The sequence below is a fragment of the Grampus griseus genome (genome assembly GCF_964374135.1).
Source record: "Grampus griseus genome assembly, chromosome: 14".
Lineage (NCBI taxonomy): Eukaryota > Metazoa > Chordata > Mammalia > Artiodactyla > Delphinidae > Grampus > Grampus griseus.
Window position 1 is genome coordinate 73980730 of NC_139008.1, and position 23435 is coordinate 74004164.

The following is a 23435-nucleotide window of genomic DNA, read 5'->3' on the forward strand; positions in this document are numbered from 1 at the left end:
GGGAGAAAGAAAATGAAGGCATATGCAGAGGAATGTTATTTTGAGATGATAATTGAATCTTATCCCTATGGATAAAATTTAATTGAATTTTTACCCGCAAAGGTCTACTTCCTTGTTCAATGTGGGCCCTTCCAATACCATGCCCCAAGTTTTCAAATTCACCCTCCCTCCTCCAAAACCTTTATCCTCCAATTCACTAAGCAGTAATTCATACTAAGTGTGAATGACTCTTAACTCTTAATTCCCCCAGTATATTTGTATGTATGTACGTATTTTAAAAATAAAGGCTTGAGATTTTAAACATGTTGGTGATATTTGTAGAATTTCAGGCACAGAGATGGGTGATTTAAAGAACAAGGCAGGGAGAATAAATTTGAAGTGGAGGAATGCATCTCTTGTTCACAAAAATAACTTCTATTGCCCTAGAGCAACTCTGACTCCAGGGAGGGCTGTGTTCTTACTAGAAAATCAGGTGTTCTTGCAGGTTTTCTCACATGCTGCTTTCCTCAAAAAGTTGTTGCCATTGCCATTACAACCTCCATAATAAAAAAGCTCACATTCATAAGTTCTCCAGTTGTAAACTCAGCACAGGATCGAGCCTCGACAAGGTCATTCTCCAAACGAAGTTTGCATACATTTGTGGAGACAAGCTTTGCCTAAAGAGACAAAGTGGTTTGAGAGAGGCCCCGTCACCTTCCGCTTGTTAGTCCCATATGCTAGGGGGCTGGGATGGCCCTGACCACAAATGCGAGGCTGTCCATAATATTAGCTGAGCTGTGTATTTCTTCCCATCCAGCCCACCTGGCCCACCCAGCCAGGGCCTTCTCCATCTGCACAGAAGTTGAGATTTTCACTCCTGGGAGTAACCTGATGTGGTGAAAACCCGAGACTTGAGACTCCAATTCAAGTGGATACAAATCCTAGCCCTGCCACATACTACTGTGTGATGTTGTATCAACTTAACTTCTCCAAATTCCCATCTTTTCCTATGTAAAATTAGGGAGCTGAACTCCACCATCTCTGAGCACAATTCCAGATCTGATTGTCTAGGATTTGATGAGTAAGGTCTCTCAGGCTTCCATCCCCCGTCTCACTGTCATTCTGGAGTAGATATCCAATAGTGAGAGGAGAACTGACTTCAATCTGAGAGCAGGGTTGAAACCTGACTCCATCATTTTCTAGCTGTGTGAGCCTGGACAAATCACCTATGTCTTTGGCACTCAGTTTCCTTCACTGTAAATGGGCGTGTAATATGCACATTTTAGGCTTACTGAAGGGTGAGAGGTAACCAATGAAAAGCCTAATAAATAGAAAAGCATCAATGAACAGGAGCTGCTCTCAATCACTCTTTCCCTTCCTTCACCAAGAAGACTGAGAACAGGGATCTCATCATACTCTTTTCCGCAGTCTACATACCTAACACAGGCCTGGCTCTGAGTTCTCAGTAAATATTTGTTAATGGGGAGAAAAAATGCCACGAGATCCTCTGAGGCAGGATTACAAGTTTCTTGAACTCTCCTTTTATGTTCCTGTTATGTGAATAGCTTTATCCTTGCAACTACTCTTCAAAGTAGATATTAGGACTTCCAACTTTACATGAAGAAACTAAGGTCAGAGAAGTGAAATGCCTTTCCTAATGTCATGCTAGAAGGTGTTGGGTCAAGACTTTCTTTGGGCTGCTGGGCCCCTGGCCCTATTCCCAGGCTATTTTTGGAGCTCCCATGTTCCATACCAACCTTGTCTTAATTCTGATCGAAGTTCTTGGCAGAAGGTGAAGGTGAAGAGCAGAAGTGAGGGAGAGACCCAGAGCTGCATGGTGCCACCCAGCAAGTGGCCCAGCCTGGGGTTGGCATTTTAGGGAGAAATGGGACCAAGGAGGAGGAGCCTGATCCCACATCCAGCTCTTTCGTCCCTGACTTCTGCTGTTCACGAGGCTGATCCACCCTTGGAACAGAATGTCCATCCAAAGCACAGCTCTGTCTTTCTCCTTTGGCCTTATCTGACCTGAATTTATCAAAGGCCACTTTACTACACTTCATGGTGTGAGCACAGCAGCTACCATTTGTTGAGTGCCTCTACCTTTCCAAGCACCATTTAAAATACTCTTCATTCATTACCTCACTTGAATCCACACAGGACCCCTGCAAGGCTTAGAACCCCCATTTTGTAAGTGAGGAGAGTTTAAGCTACCTTGACCATTATCACATGGATAATGAATTTCAGAACCAGGACTGGGACCCTTGTCTGTTCAGCTCCAATAAACTTGTGTCACTCATTCATTCAACAAACACTTACCGAGTTCCCACAGCATGCCAGGCATAGTCTTAGATGCTGCCTCCCCGGCATCTGGGGGCTCCCAAAGAATTGTGGGAACAACACACACATTACTGTGTAGAAGGAGGACCCAACTTTTTTTGGTTTAGAGAATCATTCTGTCTAGAGAATCACCCCAATCACCAGGGTCCAGCACATTCCCCACCGACCTGCTTTCTCAGATCCTCCAGAGAGCTGATCTTTTGGAAGACAAAGCCAGTATGCTTTGGTGGGATTTAGTGAGCCTCAGATTCAAAGTCTGAGGTTGTACTTTTGAGTCCAGGTGTTCCTGATGTGGGCAAGTCATTTAACCTCTCTGAGCCTCAGTTTTCTCATCTATAAATTTAGATTAATTATGCTGGGTTAGCATATTTCCCAGAGCTGGTGCAAGTGTTCAATGAATAAACAAATGCTCCATACATTGGAAATGTGCAACAGGTATATGCCACTTGCAGGGGTGTGTGTGTGTGTGTGTGTGTGTGTGTGTGTGTGGCATGATGCCTTTTTGGAAACAGGAGTGTTAACTGGACCAGCACCACATTTGGTCGCTACACAAATGTGTTACCCATCTTTGCACATTACTGGTAGCTCTTCCTTCTTTTTAAATTCCCTGCAGCCACGATCCTCATTCCTTGGCCACTGCTTCTCCCAACTATAGTTCACACAATGGTTGGTCAATCCTCTCATCACCTGCAGATTTTCACTTTACTTCCTTGAAGGCTCCTCCGAAGCCTGCATTTCCAGATCCCTGTGGGTACATCTCCTTTTGCACTTTGGTGGGTCTACCAGCATTATTCCTGGTATTCTTTCCTCAGCTCTCTTAGGAGGTCAAATCAGTTCATCAGAAACCAGAATAAGAGCAGAAGGAGGCTCCCAGGAAGCACAGCCTGACATTTGCCTTTCAGGCAGAAGAAAGGCAGGATTGCCCATGGGTGCCCTTGGCTGAGAGCTTTGCTACAGTGCTCCCTCTTCTAGAGTGAGAACTGGCCTTTTAATACGTAATTCAGAAAAGCAGTTTTCGGGAATTCCCTGGTGGTCCAGTGGTTAGGACTCTGTGTGTTCACTGCCACGGGCCCGGGTTTGATCCCTGGTCAGGAACACAAGCAGCACGGCCCGGCCAAAAAAAAAAACCCCAAAAAACAGAAAAGCAGTTTTCATCTGGGTGGGAGCAATTTTGGTCCCCTAGGGACAGTGTCTAGAGACATTTTTGAGTGACACAACTTAGGAGTGGGGGGACACCTACTGGTAGAGGCCAGGGATGTTGTTAAACATTCTGCAATGCACAGGACATCCTCACCAGAAACAATTATCTGCCCTCAAATGTCAATAGTGCCAAGGTTAGGAAACCCTGCATAAGAGTTATGAATATAGGCCGGGAGCGCGGGCCTGGTGGTGCCGCCGCTGGCTCTGCCCTACGCCGCCGCGCCGCGCCGCGCCGCCCGCTGCCTACGGCCGGCAGTGCGCGCAGGGCCTGGAGGCTGCGGGCGCCGGGGTCTACCAGTGCAGCGTGCGCGCCAGGAGCCTGTACACCGGGGCCGAGCGGCCGGCGCACATGGGCGTCCCCCACCACCCGCACTGGACGAGGCCCTCTCGGACCACCCGAGCGGACCCACATCGCCCCTGAGCGCCCTCAACCTCGCCGCCGGCCAGGAGGGCGCGCCCACCGCCGCTGGCCATCACCACCAGCATCACGGCCACCACCACCCGCAGGCGCCGCCGCCCCCGCCAGCTCCCCAGCCCCAGCCGGCGCCGCGGCCCAGGCGGCGTCCTGGTATCTGAACCACAGCGGGGACCTGAACCAGCTCTCCGGCCACACGTTCGCAGCCCAGCAGCAGACTTTCCCTAACGTCAGGGAGATGTTCAACTCCCACCGGCTGGGGATTGAGAACGCGACGCTCGGCAAACCCCAGGTGAGCAGCAACGCGAGCTGTCCGCTGCCCTGCAGATCTACCTACGCCTTCTCTCTACCGCCACGCAGCTCCATATTCCTATGACTGCACGAAATAGTCAGCTGCCCCGGCCCTCCTCTGCCCTGGCCCTCTCCGGCTTCGCTTAGCAGACGCGCCCCTCTCAAACAGGCTGCAGAGACGCAAAAAGAACCCAAACTTGCCCACCGCTTTTTCCGCAGACCCGGGAGCAGAGAGAGCGCGCGCGCCAGCCTCAGCCCTCCGCGAAGCTGCAGGTGACTTTAATTCGCCGCCTCGTTTCTGAGATCCCAAGAGGCCCCAGTACACGGACGCGGCCCAACGAAATGAATAATGATTTTAAAATCCCGCTCCCCTTCCAGGATGGCTGTGCTCACTGCTCCACTCGGGGTTTCAAAAATTATAACTTATGGACCAAATCCCGTAGCGACCCAGTAATGACTCTCTGTAGAGACCCCCGTAGACCTCTGGGGGTCTCTATAGATTATGTATGTGCTGTGTGTAATTTTAAATTTCTCTAACCGTGCTGTACAAATGTGTGGATTTGTAATCAGGCTATTTTTTTGTTGTTTTTCAGAGCCATTAATACAATATTTAAAGTTGAGTTCCCTGGATCATTTCTCATCTTGCCCGACCATTTCTAACTGCCAAAGTGAAAATTCAAGAAACCCATGTGGGGTTTCCCCCCTGTACAATTATGAGATATAATTCTTTTCCCAGTTGTAGGTCTTTTACAAAACAAGAAAATAATTTATTTTTTGTTGTTGGTGGTGGATAAAGAAGTCAAGTATCTGATACTTTTTATTTACAAAGTGTGATGGTGTTGTATAGTAGATTCCTCCCCCAGCATTCCTAAAAGAAAAAAAAACCCCACTAAAAATTTAACTTGACCTGTGTTTGTCTTATGTGGTCTTAATTGTTGTACTTGCCTTAAAATAAACCCATGTTGTTTTTCTGCCCTCCACACAAAAAAGAGTTATGAATATAAACACTTTTTAATTATAAAAATATTTCCAACATTGCAGCATGATACGAACTCCACAAAGTGAGAGCGGTGCTTAATGAGGTGTGCCTGCACTTACTTGGCTGAACAAGCCTTGTGCGAGGCACTGGCCTTTCCCAAGCAGGCACTCTGTACCAGGTTGCCCTGGGAGATCTCTGGCTGTGACTCAGTAACTTGGCCCTTCCTCGGGTGATTTGGGCATCATGCTTACCGTAATTCCAGAAGATGGAGGGCTAGTGTAAGATTTATTAAAAACACATTAGAGAAGCTAGCAGGAAGCTCTTGCTAGTTATCTAGTACTTATACTTATCAAAGGAGTCTTACTAATCTTCAATTTAAAAAAAATTTAAAAATTAATTGATTACTTCTGATGACGTAGTAAATGCTTATATTAACTTCCTATCATTTCATTGATTTATTGATTTATTTTGAATAAATATTTGGTAGTATCTGTCTCATATAAAAAAGGAGTCTTACGAACTCTATGCCAACTGTGTATATGTGTGTGTGTATGTGCGTGTGTAAATAATTAATTAAATTACTTTTGACTGAGACCTGATGATTTTGGGTAGTGTAGGGACAGGGGAAGTAAATAAGGGTGGAATTTTGAAAAAGTAAAGTCTCCCCATTCAGATTATAACCTCCATATTATGTTTATCTTTTCTAGAAGGTGGAAGGAAACTAACATCACTTGAGTACCAGCTACATGTCAGGGAATTTTCTGCCTTGACTCATTACATTCTTACGAAAAGTCCTTGGGATAGATATTGTTATCATCCCAACATAATAAACAAAACAGAAACGAGGACTTAAGAGAGAAGACTCACTTGTACATATAACAAATACGTTTACCAAAAACACACATATACCAGGAGAGTTTATTTCTATTTTCACCTTATGTTCAAAATAAATGACCAGAGGGGGAAAACAAGCTTGATCACTTTTAAGAGCAGAGTCAATTTATGTCTTCAGAAAGACAAGTGGAATTTTTAGCAGAGGATAATTTTTAGTATTTTTGGCCAAAGAGCTTGAATATAAATAGGGTCTTCAGAGAAATGGAGAAAATATCTCTAGAACTCAGGAATATCAGAATTGATAAATATGCAGGTAAATATAAAAGTGCGGGGGGCTTCCCTGGTGGCTCAGTGGTTGAGAATCCACCTGCCAATGCAGGGGACACGGGTTCGAGCCCTGGTCCGAGAAGATCCCACATGCCATGGAGCAACTAAGCCCGTGCACCACAACTACAGAGCCTGTGCTCTAGAGCCCGTGAGCCACAACTACTGAGCCCACGTGCCGCAACTACTGAAGCCTGCGCACCTAGAGCCTGTGCTCCACAACAAGAGAAGCCACCGCAATGAGAAGCCCGCGCGCAGTAACGAAGACCCAACACAAATAAAAGTAAATTTAAAAAAAAAAAAGTGTGTATGTGCTCTTCTCTTAATTTTTTTAAAAAGGATAAGATTGTTTAAGGTGATAGTTATAACACTGTATTGTTAGGTTTAAAACATACATAAATGTAAGATATATTGCAAAAGCACAAAAGATGGGAGCAGGAAATGGAGCTATACTGCTACAAAATTGCTATATTCTACCGGCATTAGGTCAATAGATACACATCCAATTCTATCTCCCACCCTAAGCCAAGGACCTCTAAGACCTCTCTGCCACCCCAGACACAACTCTATGAGTTCCTTTCTTCCTCTACCAGACTCCATTTCCAGAAAGAATAAAGCCCAGAAGTGAACAGGCATTGAGTTCATGGAAAATTGATGGTCTCTCTGGGGTATGAAAAGTGATGGAGGGGAGTGTCCTCTCTGAGGGGCAAAGATCCTTGGCAGGGTAGTGGTACAATGATACAGTATAATGGTTTAACAAAGGCTTGGGTCAGAGAAACGCAAGTTAAATCCCAGTCTGGCCAATTATGAACTAAATAAACTTGGGCGTGTCTCATAACTTCCCTGGGTCATGGTTTCCTCATCTGTGAAAAAGGCAAAACAATAAAATCTGAGCCATAGAGTTTTTGTGAAGATCACACAAGATGATTTATGTAATGTGCACAGCATACTGCCTGGTATGTAAGAGACGTTTCATAAACAGAAAAGATTAGTATTAGAACAAACAGTGCAAAATGCAGGCCTTGCTTCATGATGTCAACTACTCGGATGCAAACCTTACAGGGTTACAGCTCCCAGCGAAAGCGTCAGCCTGGAGCTGCGGCAATTTCTCATGTCTCATGGAGAATTTCAGCTCATGTTTCCCACAGCATGTTGTAAGTATCAGGGTTGGACCTGGACTTTCCCAGACAAGTTTTCCCCAGTTTTCTTCCTCCAGCCTCTCTAGGGACTCAAATATTCCCACAAGGTCTTTTGTCATTGATGGCCCCCTCCTGCACGGTTCCCCTCCGGGGGCTATGTCCTCACTCCCTGGGGCAGGGTGTGGCCCAGGGTGAGTTCTGCAACACAGAACAGCATGAGGAGGCAGGGTCATGGCCCAAGGGCGAGCGCAGGACACTCAGATCTGAGCTTTTGCCAGGGAAAAGTGTCTGCCAGCCTCCCGGTTGACAGCGCCCCAGGCAAGGAGTCAAGCTGAGCCCTTCACACTGTGTGGCCTTGGTCAGCTCACTCTACATCTCTGAGACCATCAGCTTCCTCACGGGAAAGATGAAGAGGACATCCATACCTCGGGTTTTGTGAGGATTACATGAGGTCACGTGGAATGGAAGAACTTGGTCATTGCAAAGATTCTGCAAAAGGTAGAAGTTGCCAGCAACTCACTCTTTCTGGGTTCCAGATTTTTCCTCTTTAAAAAAAGGGGGATTATCTTTATTATTTTATCAATGTTACAAGAAAGGTGAGCAAAATGGACTCTTCTGTAACTCTGCCACCAAAAGGAAGCTATTCTTCATATCTTGGTAGAATTTGTTTCAGAGTGGAGAGAAATTAGGAGCTTAGGGTCTTCTAACAGTCCTTCTGAAGTCACCAGAGTTTCCAAGTTAGAACCGTGGTATTTCAGCTTAGAAACCCTGTACAAAGGAGTTCAAAAAAGAGTAGCTAGCAGAGGCCAGTAGAGGTGTTGAAGTGCATGAGGACCACTTTCACCCTTGCTCAGGCCCTGATGAGCCGACCATACTAACTTCCTCTGCACCTTATAATAATTAACTGCCCAGGTCACACACTGGCCAGCAATCAATGCATCAGCATTGTGATCTAATCCAGGGCCTGTGCAGCATTCACTGTGAGATCTGTTAGATCCACATGTCGCAGTGTTTGCTCTCCCCAATCCTGCAGCCTGTCCTCTGCAGAATGGTTCCCCTCAACTCACCATTCCTGCTCTGGAGACCCTGGTGTTGGCTGGGAAGACCAGGTGAGGTAGGAGATGGCAGTGCCAATGAGGGCCTGAAAAAAATACTCATCTTATGCCCAGCAAGTGCAGTGTTGAGCTTCCTGTGGCGACCGGGCATGGAGGACAGAATAGCTCAAGCAGATCTGATCACAATCTTCCAGGAAACTTGGGCTCTGGTGGGAGTAGTCAAGGGCTTCCAACTTTGTCAGTGAGAACTAACATTTTTAGCCAAGTGGTGCTTCATCTCATGGGGTCCTCACAGCAAACATAATACCCAGTTTACAGACAAGGGAACCGAGAATCATAGAGTTAAAGTAATATGCTCAGCGCTAGCCAACTGGTCAGTGGTGGAGCTGCATTACAAACCCAAGGCTTGGGATGCCTTAGTCCCAAAGGATTGTTTCCTGGGGTGGCTTAGTTCACTTCTGCTGAGTAGATTCTCACACTTCCTGTTTCCACTGAATGTTTTCACTGATGTTTTTCCTCCTGCTTTCAACTCGGGCCTCATGACTCCTCATTCCCTTTCACGCTTAGAAACCTGCCTCACTAAACTTGGTCTTTCTCCAAGGCCCCAGGCACCCTCTCCCTCTGTCCTCTAACTCAAGCTCTTAACTCTGCCTGGAATGTTTTTCTCCCACTTTTCAACAAACTCCCACTCATGCCTCAAGTTTCATATTAAATAAAAGTCTCCATGGAAGCTTCACCCCAGACAGAATGGTTCTCCTTTTCTTTTCACAGAACCTTATCTTGGCCCTACTTTAAACTTTATCACATTATACTGTAACTGTTTAACTTAGTATTTTCTCAACCTAGAGTATGAGTCCCATAAAAGTAGGAACTGTGTCTGACTCCTTTGCCACGGTACCCTAAAACCCAAAACCATGCCTTGCATATAGTGAGGACATCATTCTGACTTTTCAAATGGGCTGAGAAGCAGGCTGGCAAGGGGTAGCCTAATCCTAACACTTCATGAATTTTTCTCTCAAAGAAAATCTTCACTGGCTAGTCCAGAAGCCCTCAGATACCAGCTGTCTACTTCAATTTTGTCTGCTGGACTCAGGTGTTTTACAAATTATTTTTCTTAAAGGCGAATTTACATTTGATTTGGAAAATAGAATAGGAGAGAAAACAAACAAAAAAGAAGCGTGGGAATATCCCATTCAGAGGGAGGACTAGGATAGACTAAGGGCTATAGGGCTATAGGGGTCCTGGCTGCTCTGGGACTCAGTCTGGCTCTGCCCTTGCTGACCTGGAGATGCTGAGTATTTCCGAGTCCTCAAGGCTCCAACCTCTTCATCTGTAAATGGAGCTGAATAATACCTACCCCAGGTGTGTCATGAGACAAAATGAAATGGCACAGGCAAAGCACGTACCACAGTGCCTGGCAGAGAGTCTAAGGAAAATGTTACTATTATTACTTGTGTCTTCCCAAATCTTCATTTATCCAAAATTCTTGTTTTATAAAGGAATCAACATGTACATTCCACCTTAAACTCTATGTTTTTAAACTTTTCCTCTAGGTTCCATATAAATTAGCTCCCAAAGAAGACAAGTATCGTGTCTCCGATCTCTGAAATATCTTCTCAGATGGAACAAGGCATATTTGTGGAAAGTACTCCATCCCTGAAAGATCGTGGGATTAAATCAAATGATAAAAGCTCAGCTAATTTAACAATGATCTCGATTTCTCTACTAAACCTCCAGCAGCTATGGAAGATGTTGCTTCCCTCTGCAAATCCCATGTAAATTTACCAACTTGGAAATTTGTGGTCACCTACTCCCATGATTCCACTTTGCCCCAATCACACCCCCCTCCAAATGAAGTTTTCCCAAGATAAATGTATCACCATTCCATGTCCCACACCTTTCTTCTAATCTGACACCCTTCTAATCTGGCTGATCCCTGGTAACCCCTGGCCCAGAGCTGGAAACATTGTTCAGAAAACTCTACAGCCTCCTTTATCACCATGAGTTGACCAGATGTGGTTCAAGTTGATCTAATGAGCCAGGCCTCTCACATTAAGGTTGGCCCATTCAAACTACAGCTGTCGCTGTCTTAATCATCTAATCTTGATCTGTCTGTTACCACAGGCACTGGTCACAGGAGTCTATTTAAGTGTAAATTTATATTAATTACAATTCAATAAAATAAAATATTCTATCAACTCCTCAGTCTCACTAATCACATTGCAAGTGTTTGATAATCTCATGTGACTTGTGGCTAATATATTAAACAATGCAGACATAGAACATTTCCATCACTGCAGAAAAAGTTCTATTGGAAGGTATTGCTTTGAGCTTTATAAAGCTGATGTCTAAATAATAATTGCTAATTAAAAATCATGACATCAGATGAATGGGTAAAGAAGATGTAGCACATATATACAATGGAGTATTACTCAGCCATAAAAAGGAACGAAAGTGAGTTATTTGCAGCGAGGTGGATGAAACTAGAGACTGTCATACAGAGTGAAGTAAGTCAGAAAGAGAAAAACAAATACCGTATGCTAACACATACATATGGAACCTAAAAAAAAAAAATGGTTCTGAAGAACCTAGGGGCAGGACAGGAATAAAGACGCAGACATAGAGAATGGACTTGAGGACACGGGGAGGGGAAAGTGTGAGCTGGGACAAAGTGAGAGAGTGGCATAGACATATCTACACTACCAAACGTAAAATAGCTAGCTAGTGGGAAGCAGCCGCATAGCACAGGGAGATCAGCTCGATGCTTTGTGTCCACCTAGAGGGGTGGGGTAAGGAGGGTAGGAAGGAGATGCAAGAGGGAGGAGATACGGGGATGTATGTATACGTATAGCTGACTCACTTTGTTATACAGCAGAAACTAACATTATTGGAGCAATTATACTCCAATAAAGATGTTAAAAAAAATCATGATGTCAGAATTTTACAAGGGTTGAATATTATAGAAGTTTTTTTTACATTTAGTGTATTGGTATTTAGTTCCAATTATTCATAAAGGAATAAAATTCGAAGATGTGTATTAATTGTTGAAGCATGTATTTGAACTTTTTACTCAGGGCATAAGAGTGTGATATGAAAAGAGCCTGAGGCAGGAATAGGTAGTGAAGGGACTTGGGAAATGGAGCTCTCCTATTTCATAGGCACCCACAATATGGATTTCCAACTGAAGGAACTGGAGATGATACAGGAATGGACCCATGTTTTTGGAGGATTAAGTGGGTGTTGGACTGGAGGACCCACAGGCATCACACCAGGTGAAGATCATTACTAAAAGATGTGCTGATGAAATAATGATGTGGTCAAAGATGTTCATCAATATTACTTATGAATATAAAATATTTGAATCAGATTTAATACTCAAAAGGAGGAGACTACTTATGTAACTTATAGTAGACCAATGGTGCAAAATGAATGTATTTATGATAGGCTATGGAGTGGGACTTCTTCTGTTGTCTCATAGATTTTAGCTGAGATTTCACAGCTAAAGACAATCATCGATGTTCCAAACTCATTCTATGAAGCCAGCCTCACCCTGATACCAAAATTTGACAAAGATAAAGAAAATTATAGGTTATTTTTAAAAAGAAAGAAAGAAAATCACAGGCCAATATTACTGAAGAACATAGATGCAAAAAATCCTCAACAAAATGTTAGCAAACAGAATTCAACAATACATTACAACAATCGTGTATCATAATCAGATGAGATTTATCCCAGGGATGCAAAGGTGGTTCAATATCCACATCAGGTACTTCCCTGGTGGCGCAGTGGTTAAGAACCCGCCTGCCAGTGCAGGGGACACGGATTCAATCCCTGGTCCAGGAAGATGCCGCAGAGCAACTAAGCCCATGGGCCACAACTACTGAGCCTGTGCTCTAGAGCCCGCGAGCCACAACTATTGAGCCCGCGTGCCACAACTACTGAAACCCGTGCGCCTAGAGCCTGTGCTCCACAACTAGAGAAGCCACCACAGTGAGAAACCCACGCACCACAACAAAGAGTAGCTCCCGCTCGCCACAACTAGAGAAAGCCCGTGTGCCACAACAAAGACCCAACATAGCCAAAAAAAAAAAGAGTAAAGGGAATGTGGGCTGGGGAAGGGACAGAGTGGGAAGTTAGGGTTAGCCGATGCAAATTATTATATAGAGAATGGATATACAACAAGGTCCTACTGTATAGCACAGGGAACTATATTCAATATCCTGTGATAAACCATAATGGGAAAGAATACAAATAAGAATGTACATACATATGTATACGTATAACTGAATCATTTTGCTGTACAGCAGAAATTAACGCAACACTGTAAATCAGCTATACTTCAATTAAAAAAAAAAAAAGAGTAAAGGGAATGTGGTGAAGCCAAAGGCGGGGTCAGAGGCTTAGCTCTGGTCGGAATCTGGGACTCTTCTAATGGGAATTCTACTATGTCCTTTTGTATCCTGTCGGCACATCCTGATTGGAACAAAATTCCCCCTTTAATTCAACCAGAACTAAGTGAATATCTGCCTGTGAACAAAGAATTACTTCAGTCAAAGATCCTACACGGGAGGTTGACTACTGTACAGGATGCTATATATAAAGGTATGGAATGACTGAAGATTTTGAAGAAGGTGTATGGATTCAAGATAGAAATTAGTAGGCTATCAGTAGGGCTGAGCTGCTTAAGAAACCTTTAATGCAGTAATCAGTAAGGGAACCTGTCCTAGAAGGTGGATGCCCAAGAAAGGAGTTGACTGCTGAAACTTTTCATTAGACAAATCCGGAGAATCTTTGGTGCAGTGGTGGAGAGAGCTGTTTAACCTGAAGTCAGAAAGTAGTATTAGGCTCATAAATAAAATGAATAAATAAAATCTCTTGCATCTGCAAGGGAGCAGAAAGTAGTCAGAGTGAGACTGGAAGGAAATTCTGTTAGGAGTTTATGAATTAGATCCCTTCCCAATTAGCCTTGTGACTCAGCCTGGGACGTTTCCAAATGAGAATTGATGGAAAAAGGTCAGAAGCCTTGGGCCACAGTCCTAAGGGAGAAATACATAAGGTGTATACAGTAATGAGTACAGTGGTGAGATAAAGTAAGATCCTTAGAGCATGACTAGGAGAGTTAGATATTCACAATAAATCAAGGAGCTTTTTCTGAAGCTTAAATGCTAAAAACTCCCTGGGTCCACAGGTGCCTGCTTGGAATTCCCTCATTCACCATAGTCATGTAATATATGGTGGCCACAAAGGATGAATTACTTGGGTAAACAGTAAATTAAGGATATAAGGATGAACGCCTGTGTTTGGATATCCCAGAAGTTACAAGGACACCAACACAACTCAAGCAGCCTTCATAGGAAGATATATGAAGAGAGACATGGAATTTTAATCATTGATTCTTCCAAAATTTTGCAAACAGTTGGCACTAGATGTCCCAATTGCATCGAGTGCATCACTCATGTCAAGTGCATCGCTCATGGAAGTCCCTCCCCCCATCTATCTTACCGTTTGGCTTCGTCATTCATAGCTCTTATAACCTAGCAGCTGAGAGCTGGGACTGCAATCAGCTTCTTCCTAAAGAAACCATAAGTGTGGATTTCAAATACTGTGACAACACAACAAGAAGAGTATGTTTCATGGGCTGAGAGTGTAATTTGCTTTCTCATAAAATTTACTTGTGCCTTTGGGCCACGTCATAACTGGTCTAATGTAGACTCCTTCCTTATTTAAATAGACTTCTAATGGGTTTACTAGGTACTCCAAGCTTTTCTCAAGCATTCTTCTTTTAAAAGTTTTATCCAGGCAAAGCAGGGAGTTAATGACCCTCGCTGATTTTCCACCCCATAACATTTTCACCCAGTGTCTTAGACCTCACACACTGAAATGGCACATTTCATCTTCTCTCCCTGAAGACCTGCAGTTCCGAACATTCACTCCCATGCTTGCACGTGAGCGTACAGGAACTTCGGGAACCCAATATTTAAATAATGGTGCCATCAGGTAGCCCTTCTTCCGAACACATAGGGGAAAAGACAAGGCATTCAGCACTCTGGAATATATTTATTCCTTCATCATAGCCTAGGGCCTCTCCCACCAGCCCTGCCACTATTCAGCCTTGTCCTAATAAGGACAATGGAGCTGGTGATCAGGACAAGCAAAGATGTTGACCTTGCTGGAACCATGGAACCAGATACCTTTTACTCCAGCCTTTGGCTCTGATCTGTCTCCATGCTGTGGAGAATGTACTCCAGCCAACACAAGATACTTAGCCTCTCTACCCACTGACTATTAAATCAGATTCCAAGTCTTTTATACAGTTTAATTATGAAAGCCTAAAAAAAAAAAAAAGGAATTATGCCGCATTTGGCTTCCTCTAACAATATATGACCTAGCATAGCAGAGAAACTAATTGTATATTGATTACGTTCTCAACACAGGACTGGATCATAATGACACTCTAGAACTCAAGTATGCAAAAGCATTTAAAGGTTATCAGAAATTTTAAAACATGAGTTTAACATTTTTCAAAAATAATGTTCCACCTAGATCCATATCAAGGTTGCTTATATTTGTTGCCACATAGAATATATACTATTAATCACATGGAGATGTGGAGTCATAATATATATAACAGAATTGATATAGTCTATGCATTACAAGCTAAAATGTTTTAATCCTTTCTCACTCATAATGTCCAAGTACAAAATAATAATTTATCCCCTTAGCAAAAAGAAAATATCCTGGCACCAATAAGATAACAGAATTAAGATTTGCCCGGGACTTCCCTGGCGGTCCAGTGGTTAAGACTCCACGCTTCCAGTGCAGCGGGCACGGGTTCGATCCCTGATCAGGGAACTAAGATTCCACGTGCTGCGTGGCAAGGCCAAAGAATTAAAAAAAAAAAATTTGCCCAATATGAACCAAAATCCCTGAACATTAAAAGCCTAGATTCTCTGACTCTTACCCAAATACTCACAGCTCCCCATTCTCCCATTCATGAGTTGTTCCTGCCCACACTTATAGGAAAGAAAGGACACCATGACTGAAAGTCCAATATGCAGAGGGAAAGTTCTGCAAAGAACAATTGGGGTGCTGTTACCAGATGGAGGATAGTGGACGAAACCAAAAATATTCACTACATTCTACCCCTTGACTCTTTAACTCATATGCACTGTTTTCCATTCATAAACTTCTTAAGTCTTATGATTAAAATAGCCAAAAACATTTAACACAACCCAAAAAGAGACCATCGGAAGTCCCGTTCACTACCTCAACTACCTTCAGAGCTAGGGTTTTACAGGTAAAGTCCCTTCTCTTTTAGCACTACCTGAATCCTGCCCGGAAGTTCTGCAACCAGTGTATCAAATGGCAAGTTTCAACATCAACCAACATATCTTAAATAAAACAGTAAGTAAAACGGAAAAGAGGGAAATTCTTGTAATTCTATAATACAAGCAAGGAAAAATAAGTAGCATATTTGTGCTGTATCTTATAAGGCCGTATGTTTAAAAACATTCCTCCTTTTTTAACATTTAAACATTTAAACAATGTTTAAAAACATTCCTCCTTCAAATATTGTACATTCCATATTGCCCCACCTTTGGCCAGAACCTCTGTTTAACTGGGCTCTTTACACATTGGGTAACGCAAAGTAACATTCTAGACAGAAGAAATACGAGCTCATGGTGGGACTTCCTGGGCAGTTTTTAATCTTTCCATCTTTCAGGCTTTCATGCTTTCTAACTTCCATGAACCTTTACCACCTCAGATGATGTACAATACATGCTCTAGGGCTTCAGAGTCCCTTCGGTGAAGCGTTAACCATATCCCCCCTGATAGGCTCATTCACTTTAGATAAAAATAAACCCTCCTTTTCCTGCTTTACCAGGTGAAAGAGAATTCCAATTGAGCCCATAAATGTGGGTTAAGGAAGCTGTGACACCACAGAAAAAAGAGGCTTAGCCGGAAATGAAATATAACTGCAATGAAATTGCCTGGTCCGATACAAAGTCCTTCCCTCTAATGGAATGCTACTGGGTACATGAGTGTCTCAAGCTTTCTCAAGAACTTTCAATTGTTAGTTTTCTACTAGACAGAACAGAAAATGCAATGGAAAAAAATAAAGGAAACTTAATGATCCTCATTGTTTTGTGCCTCACACCTCTTTCATCTAAAATTTTGTGCTGTATGCTTTCTACTGAAATGGAACATCTCACTTATTTCCCCCAGAGACATGCAGTGCAGGACTTTCACTGCACGTGATAACAGAGATACTTCATGCAAAACACCAAGGTTTCCAGCATCCTGGGGGATATTTATTCAATTCATTATAGCCTAGACCCTCTCCCATTCAGTTTTCCTTCTCCTTATTGGGAGCTGGGCTAGTTAGTAAGTTAAACAAAAATGTTGACACTGTTGGAACCATGGAGCAAGGCACCTCCAGACTCCTGGCCCAACAGTGAGGAATAGACATCAAGAGTTTAGCTTCTACTAGGTAGATCTTAAATATTCTCACAACACACACACACACACACACACACACACACACAAATGGTAATTATATGAGGTGATGGATATGTTACTTTGCTATCACTTCACAGTGTATACGTATATCAAAACATCATGTTGCACACCTTAAATATAATTTTTATTTATCAACTGTACTTCAATAAAGCTGGGGGGGGGTAGGCCTGACTAGTCACCTCATGTTTCTACATTTCAAGCTTTTTATCTTCTGTTAAACTTTACTGCTTAAAACAGTGGTATTATGCAATTTGGTGTTTGCTTCACTTACCCTATTGGGATACATTAACCCTATTTTCTTCTGATATGGTCAACTGAATAAAATTGAGGATCCAGAAATAAATTCTTACATTTTTGATCAATTGATTTCCAACAAAGGGGCCAAGATAATTCAATGGGGAGCTCAGTTTTTTCAGCACGTGGTGCTGGGACGATAGAATATACACATGCAAAAGAGTAAAATTGCACCTCTACCTCACATCATATACAATAACTAACACAAAATGGATCAAAGACCTAAATGTAAGAGCCAAAACTATAAAACTCTTAGAAGAAAACACACAGAGGCAAATCTTTGTCACCTTGGGTTAGGCAATGGTTTGTTAGAATGACACTAAAAGTACAAGTGACAAAAGAAAAAACAGATACATTGGTCTTCATCAAAGTTTTAAAAATTGTGCTTTAAAGGGCACTATCAAGAAAGTGGAGGGAATTCCCTAGAGGTCCAGTGGTTACAATTCCACGCTTCCACTGCAGGGGGCACGGGTTAGATGCCTGGTTGGGGAACTAAGATCCCGCAAGCCCTGCAATCAGCCAAAAAAAAAAAAGTTTTATTCATAATTGCCAAAAAATGGAAATAAACCAGATGTCCATCAGTTGATGAATGGGTAAACAAAATGTGCTATATTCATACAATGGAATATTATTTAGCAATAAAGAGGAATGAAGTACTGACACATGCTACAACATGGATGAACCTTAAAAATATTATGTTAAGATGGGGCACAGAGATGCTTCTGGAAGAAATATCACAATGACTGCCCAAGGAGAACCCCAAGTTCAGTTCAAACTTATACTGGTTGGTGATGGTGTTACTGGAAAAACTATTTTCATGAAACATCATTTGACTGGTAAATTTGAAAATACCTTGGGTGTTGAGGTCCACCCCCTTGTGTTCCACACCAGCAGATGATCTATTAAGTTCAATGTATGGTCAGTTTGTCAGAAGAAATTTGGTGGACTGAGAGATGGCTATTATATCTAAGCCCAGTGTGCATTATAATGTTGGATGTAACATCAAGAGTTACTTAACAAGAATGTGCTTAACTGTAATGGAGATCTCATAGGAGCATGTAAAACACCCCCACTGTGCTGTGTGGCAACAAAGTGGATATTAAGGACAGGAAAGGTAAGACAAAATTGTCTTCCACTAAAAAAGAATCTTCAGGGACTTCCCTGGCAGTGAAGTGGTTAAGAATCTGCCTGCCAATGCAGGGGACATGGGTTCGAGCCCTGGTCCAGGAAGATCCCACATGCCCCAGAGCAACTAAGCCCGTGCACCACAACTACTGAGCCTGCGCTCTACAGCCCGCCAGCCACAACTACTGAGCCCACGTGCCGCAACTACTGAAGCCCACGCGCTTAGAGCCCGTGCTCCGCAGCAAGAGAAGCCACCACAATAAGAAGCCTGCACACCGCAACAAAGAGTAGCCCCCTGCTCGCTGCAACTAGAGAAAGCCTGCGCGCAGCAGCAAAGACCCAATGCAGCCAAATAAATAAATATTTTTTTAAGAAAAGAAATTTCAGTACTATGAAATTTCTGTCCTAAGTAAATTCAACTTTGAAAAGCCCTTCCTCTGGCTGGCTAGAAAATTAATTAGAGACCCTAACTTGGAGTTTGTGGCACGCCTACTCTTGCCCTACCAGACTGTCATGCACAGTCTGGCTGTGTAACATAAGCATGACTGAGAGGTTGCTCAGACAACTGTTCACCCAAATGAGGATGACGACCTGTGAGAAAATGAGTCTGGAGAACAAGGTCAAAAGTCTAGTTTTACAGGCAACTGTCCCGTGATGTCAGTGGTGCAGCATGTTTGCCACTTTATTATTATATAAGTTGAGCAGGATATGTGCTTAACCTTTGGGGTGCTGAAGGAGAAGAACAGGCTTCAGAGTGAATGTGGCAGTTTTAAAAATACCTTCTTTGGGGCTTCCCTGGTGGTGCAGTGGTTGAGAGTCCGCCTGCAGATGCAGGGGCCCCGGGCTGGAAAGATCCCACATGCCGCTCCGCGGCTGGGCCTGTGAGCCATGGCCGCTGAGCGTGCGCGTCCGGAGCCTGTGCTCCGCAACGGGCGAGGCCACAGCAGTGAGAGGCCCTCGTACCGCAAAAAACCCCACAAACCTTCTTTTTTTTTTTTGGACCTGCATATTTAGCTGTTTTAGAATGCAGCTGTTTATTCCTTTAGTGTCTAATAGAAGATTGCTACTATCACATCACAATATTCAGTGGTGAAATCTTGTTACTGTCATTCCTCCCTTTCGTTTAGAATCAGAATAAAGTTTTATTTCAAATATCTTTTTTAAAAAAGAAAGAGAGAGAGAGAGAAAGGGAAAGGAAAGATTAAGTGAAAGGATCCAGACACAAAAGGCCCTAAATTGTATGATTCCATTTATGTGAAATATACAGACAAGGCAAATTTATAGCGACAGAAAGTAGATTAGTGGTTGCCAGGGGCTAGGGCAATGGGAGAATGGTGTGTGAGTTTTCTTTCTGGGGTGGTGAAAATGTTCGGGAATTAAATAGTGGTGATGGTTGCACCATTTGTGACTGTGCTAAAAGCTATTAAATTTGTGAGTATGTAAATTATATCTCAATTTTTTAAAAACAGTGTGGCAGTTGTACAGGAATGAAAACAGTCATAGATAAATGAGATAGAAAATCCAGAAAGTGATCCAAGTATAACTGAGAAAATGATGAAGCAGCATTTCAAATCAAGGGAAATTTTATATATCCTTCAATAAATGATCAGACAATTTGCTGTTCATTTGATACGGTAGTCAAATTAGATCCCTACTCCACACATTTATACAAAAATAAATATCAAATATATTAAGGTTGTAAATGTAAAAAAAAGATAAACTAATAGAAGAAAATATATGAAAACATTTTTCTAAATTTGGAGTGATAGAGGACTTTCCAAGACAGAAAACTCAGAAGCCCCTATGTTTGTTTGTGTGTTCATGTATTTATGAATGACAGCTTTCATCATATAACTCTATGTATATAATTATATAAACATTAAAAGTACACAATTGAAGAAACCACAACAGGATGAGAGGGCAAATAATACCCCGGGAGAAAATACTTACAGCAAATTAAGACTCATAATTTATAAAGTACTCTCATAAATCAGTAAGAAAAAAGACCAAGATAAAAATAACCGAAGTGTAAGAAGAGGCAAGGCAGTTCACAAACTCAAAATGTCAATAACCATGCTGAAATAATCTCATCCCCACTAGTAGTCAGGGAAATATAAGTTAATGGTCTGCCATTTTTCACCCTTTAAATTTACAGATAAATGAGCGTTGGCAAAGCTGTGATGAACTGGGTAATATCTGCTGAATTTTATAATGTGTAATACATGCTTTTGACCCCGAAGCTCACCTCTAAAAATTTGTCATAGAAATAATTGTACATAAAGATCCATGTTCGAGAATGTTCACTACAGCATTATTTGCAATCATCTATCAAAAACAGTCTACTATGTTCATAGCAGCACTATTTACAATAGCCAAGACATGGAACAACCTAAATGTCCATTGACAGATGAATGGATAAAGAAGATGTGGTACATATATACAATGCAATACTAACCAGCCATAAAAAAGAATGAAATAATGCCATTGGCAGCAACATGGATGGACCTAGAGATTGTCATACCAAGCGAAGTAAGTCAGAAAGAGAAAGACAGGACTTCCCTGGTGGTCCAGTAGTTAAGACTCCATGCTCCCAATGCAGGGGGCATGAGTTCAATCCCTGGTCAGGGGAAGATCCCGCATGCTGCGAGGCACGGTCAAAAAAAGAGAGAGAGAGACAAATAACATATGGTATCACTTATATGTGGAATCTATTAATAAAACAAGACAAATGAACATATCTACAAAATAGAAACAGACTCACAGGCATAGAGAACAGACCTGTGGTTGCGGGGGGCGGGGGGAAGGACTGGGAATTTGGGATTAGCAGATGCAAACTTACATATAGGATGGGTAAACAACAAGGTCCTACTGTATAGCAGAGGGAACTATATTCAATATCCCGTGATAAACCATAATGGAAAAGAATATGAGGGAATTCCCTGGTGGTCCAGTGGTTAAGAATCCACCTTCCAATATAGGGGGCACAGGTTCGATCCCTGGTCAGGGAACTAAGATCCCGCAAGCCACGAGGTGTGGCCAAAAATAATAATAATAAATAAATAAAGGAAAATAATTTTAACTGGGAGAACTCTAAAAATGGGAAGATATAAGCTCCATATCAAATGGATCAATGCAGAACAGAAGAACCTTAACACTGAAACCAAGAACACTCTATATAAAGAAAAATCAATAACAATCTTATCTGCAAGCCCAAGAAGTGTTGCAAAAAGATAGAGGCTTTGTCACCTAAAACACTTATTGGCTTCATTGAAATAAAATTGAAAATAAAAGCCTTTGAAACCACTTGGCAAAGATCATGGGAAAGAGCAAAAGCCTTGTTAAATATAAAAAAATTAATAAATAGTTAGGGAAACAGAATACTTTAACAATTAAAAATCACGTCTCTCTATGACATACTGTTGAATGACAAACGCCAATATCACAGAACCACAGGCACTTCCCCTGATTGCTACCCATATCAACACTTGTGACAGTTATCTGTGGGCCAGGAAATCTTCCTCTTTGTTTGGATATCTCAACAATGATTATGCAGTTTTTTCAAAAGATAATAAACTGGAAAAGGAAGAGATGAAGGAAGGGGGAGGGGGAGGAGAAAAGGAATAACAAAAAAGACTCATGGCCCCAAGCATATAAACAGCTCTGAACATATGGGAAAGCCGAAGGAGAAAAACAAGAGAATGGTAAAGGCTGGATGAACACTTCAGATTACTGAATTAGGATGGGATTTCCCTGGCAGTCCAGTGGTTAAGACTCCATGCTTCCACTGCAGGGGGGCAGGGGTTTGATCCCTGGTCAGGGAACTAAAATCTGGCTTGCTGCACTGCACGGCCAAAAAAAAAGAAAAGAAAAGTTTATTGAATTGGGCTCACAGATCCTTGTAGCTGAGAGGGACTTTTGATGCTGAAAACTTGGCCTCTGCGCACTGATGCCAAATGGAATCTTGGAAACAGAGTTTTGGGTGAAGTAGAAAAGAATAGCTTTATTGTTTTGCCAGGCAAACATAGGGGAGGGGAATTTGGTGGGGAGTGAGTTGCTGATAAGGATCAGGGTGTGTGCAGGGCCTGTTTAATCTGGCCTCAGGCGGTCTCCTGATGAGCTTTTGTGGTTCTCCAGGTTATCAAACTATGACCTTCTCTCTGGAATGAAGAATGCCTCATCAAGTAGTTTATCTCCCATTTGTTGGGGGTTTTAATTCTGCAGAAGAGCTCAAAGATACTGTTCTGTGTGTCCCTTGAGGCAGAACTGGGAACCTGCCCCAAGGCTGCGCTACTGTTTCTGGGCTGCTTCTCCCTTGTCTCTGCATCCCCTCCCTTCCCTGATTAGCAACTGTTCGAATCTGCCCTTTGGGACTCAGGGAAGGTCACAGAGGCGGACTCAGGGAAGGTCATGGAGGCTGAAGCCTATTACCAAGAAATGGGGGGACACAGAAAGGCTTCCGTGCCCAGAAGCTCCACAGGGTCCTGCCCGGTTTCATTTTCACAAACTTCTAATTCAGAGATCCCCAAACCAGATCACCTACTAGAATCCCCTGAGGAGCACTTTTAAAATAACTACTAATAAATAAACAAGCAGCTTCTTTGGCCTGCCCTAGTTTTGACCTACTGAATCAAAATATCTGGGATGGGGGATCTCGCTGGTGGCGCACTGGGTAAGAATCTGCCTGCCAATGCAGGGGACACGGGTTCGAGCCCTGGTCCGGAAAGATCCCACATGCCACAGAGCAACTAAGCCCGCGAACCACAACTGCTAAAGCCCCCTAGAGCCGGTGCTCCACGACAAGAAAAGCCACCGCAGTGAGAAGACCGCGCACAGCAACAAAGACCCAACACAGCCATAAATAAATAAATAAGTATATATATATATGGGATGGGATTTGGAAATCTGTACATTAAGAAGCCCACTTGGGTACCGATGACCATTGA

General features: G+C 42.7%; 1 protein-coding gene across 1 annotated transcript; it reads left to right on the plus strand.

Moving 5' to 3' along the window:
• Positions 1 to 3674: 3674 nt before the first annotated feature.
• LOC309832776 (uncharacterized protein) lies at positions 3675 to 5725 on the plus strand (the record flags this gene model as incomplete). Its single annotated transcript, XM_082670744.1, has 3 exons — positions 3675 to 4223; positions 4442 to 4495; positions 4816 to 5725. 3 exons carry the CDS (start codon positions 3675 to 3677, stop codon positions 4822 to 4824), a joined length of 612 nt encoding a protein of 203 aa, XP_082526870.1. The 3' UTR covers positions 4825 to 5725.
• Between the last annotated feature and the right edge of the window lie 17710 nt (positions 5726 to 23435).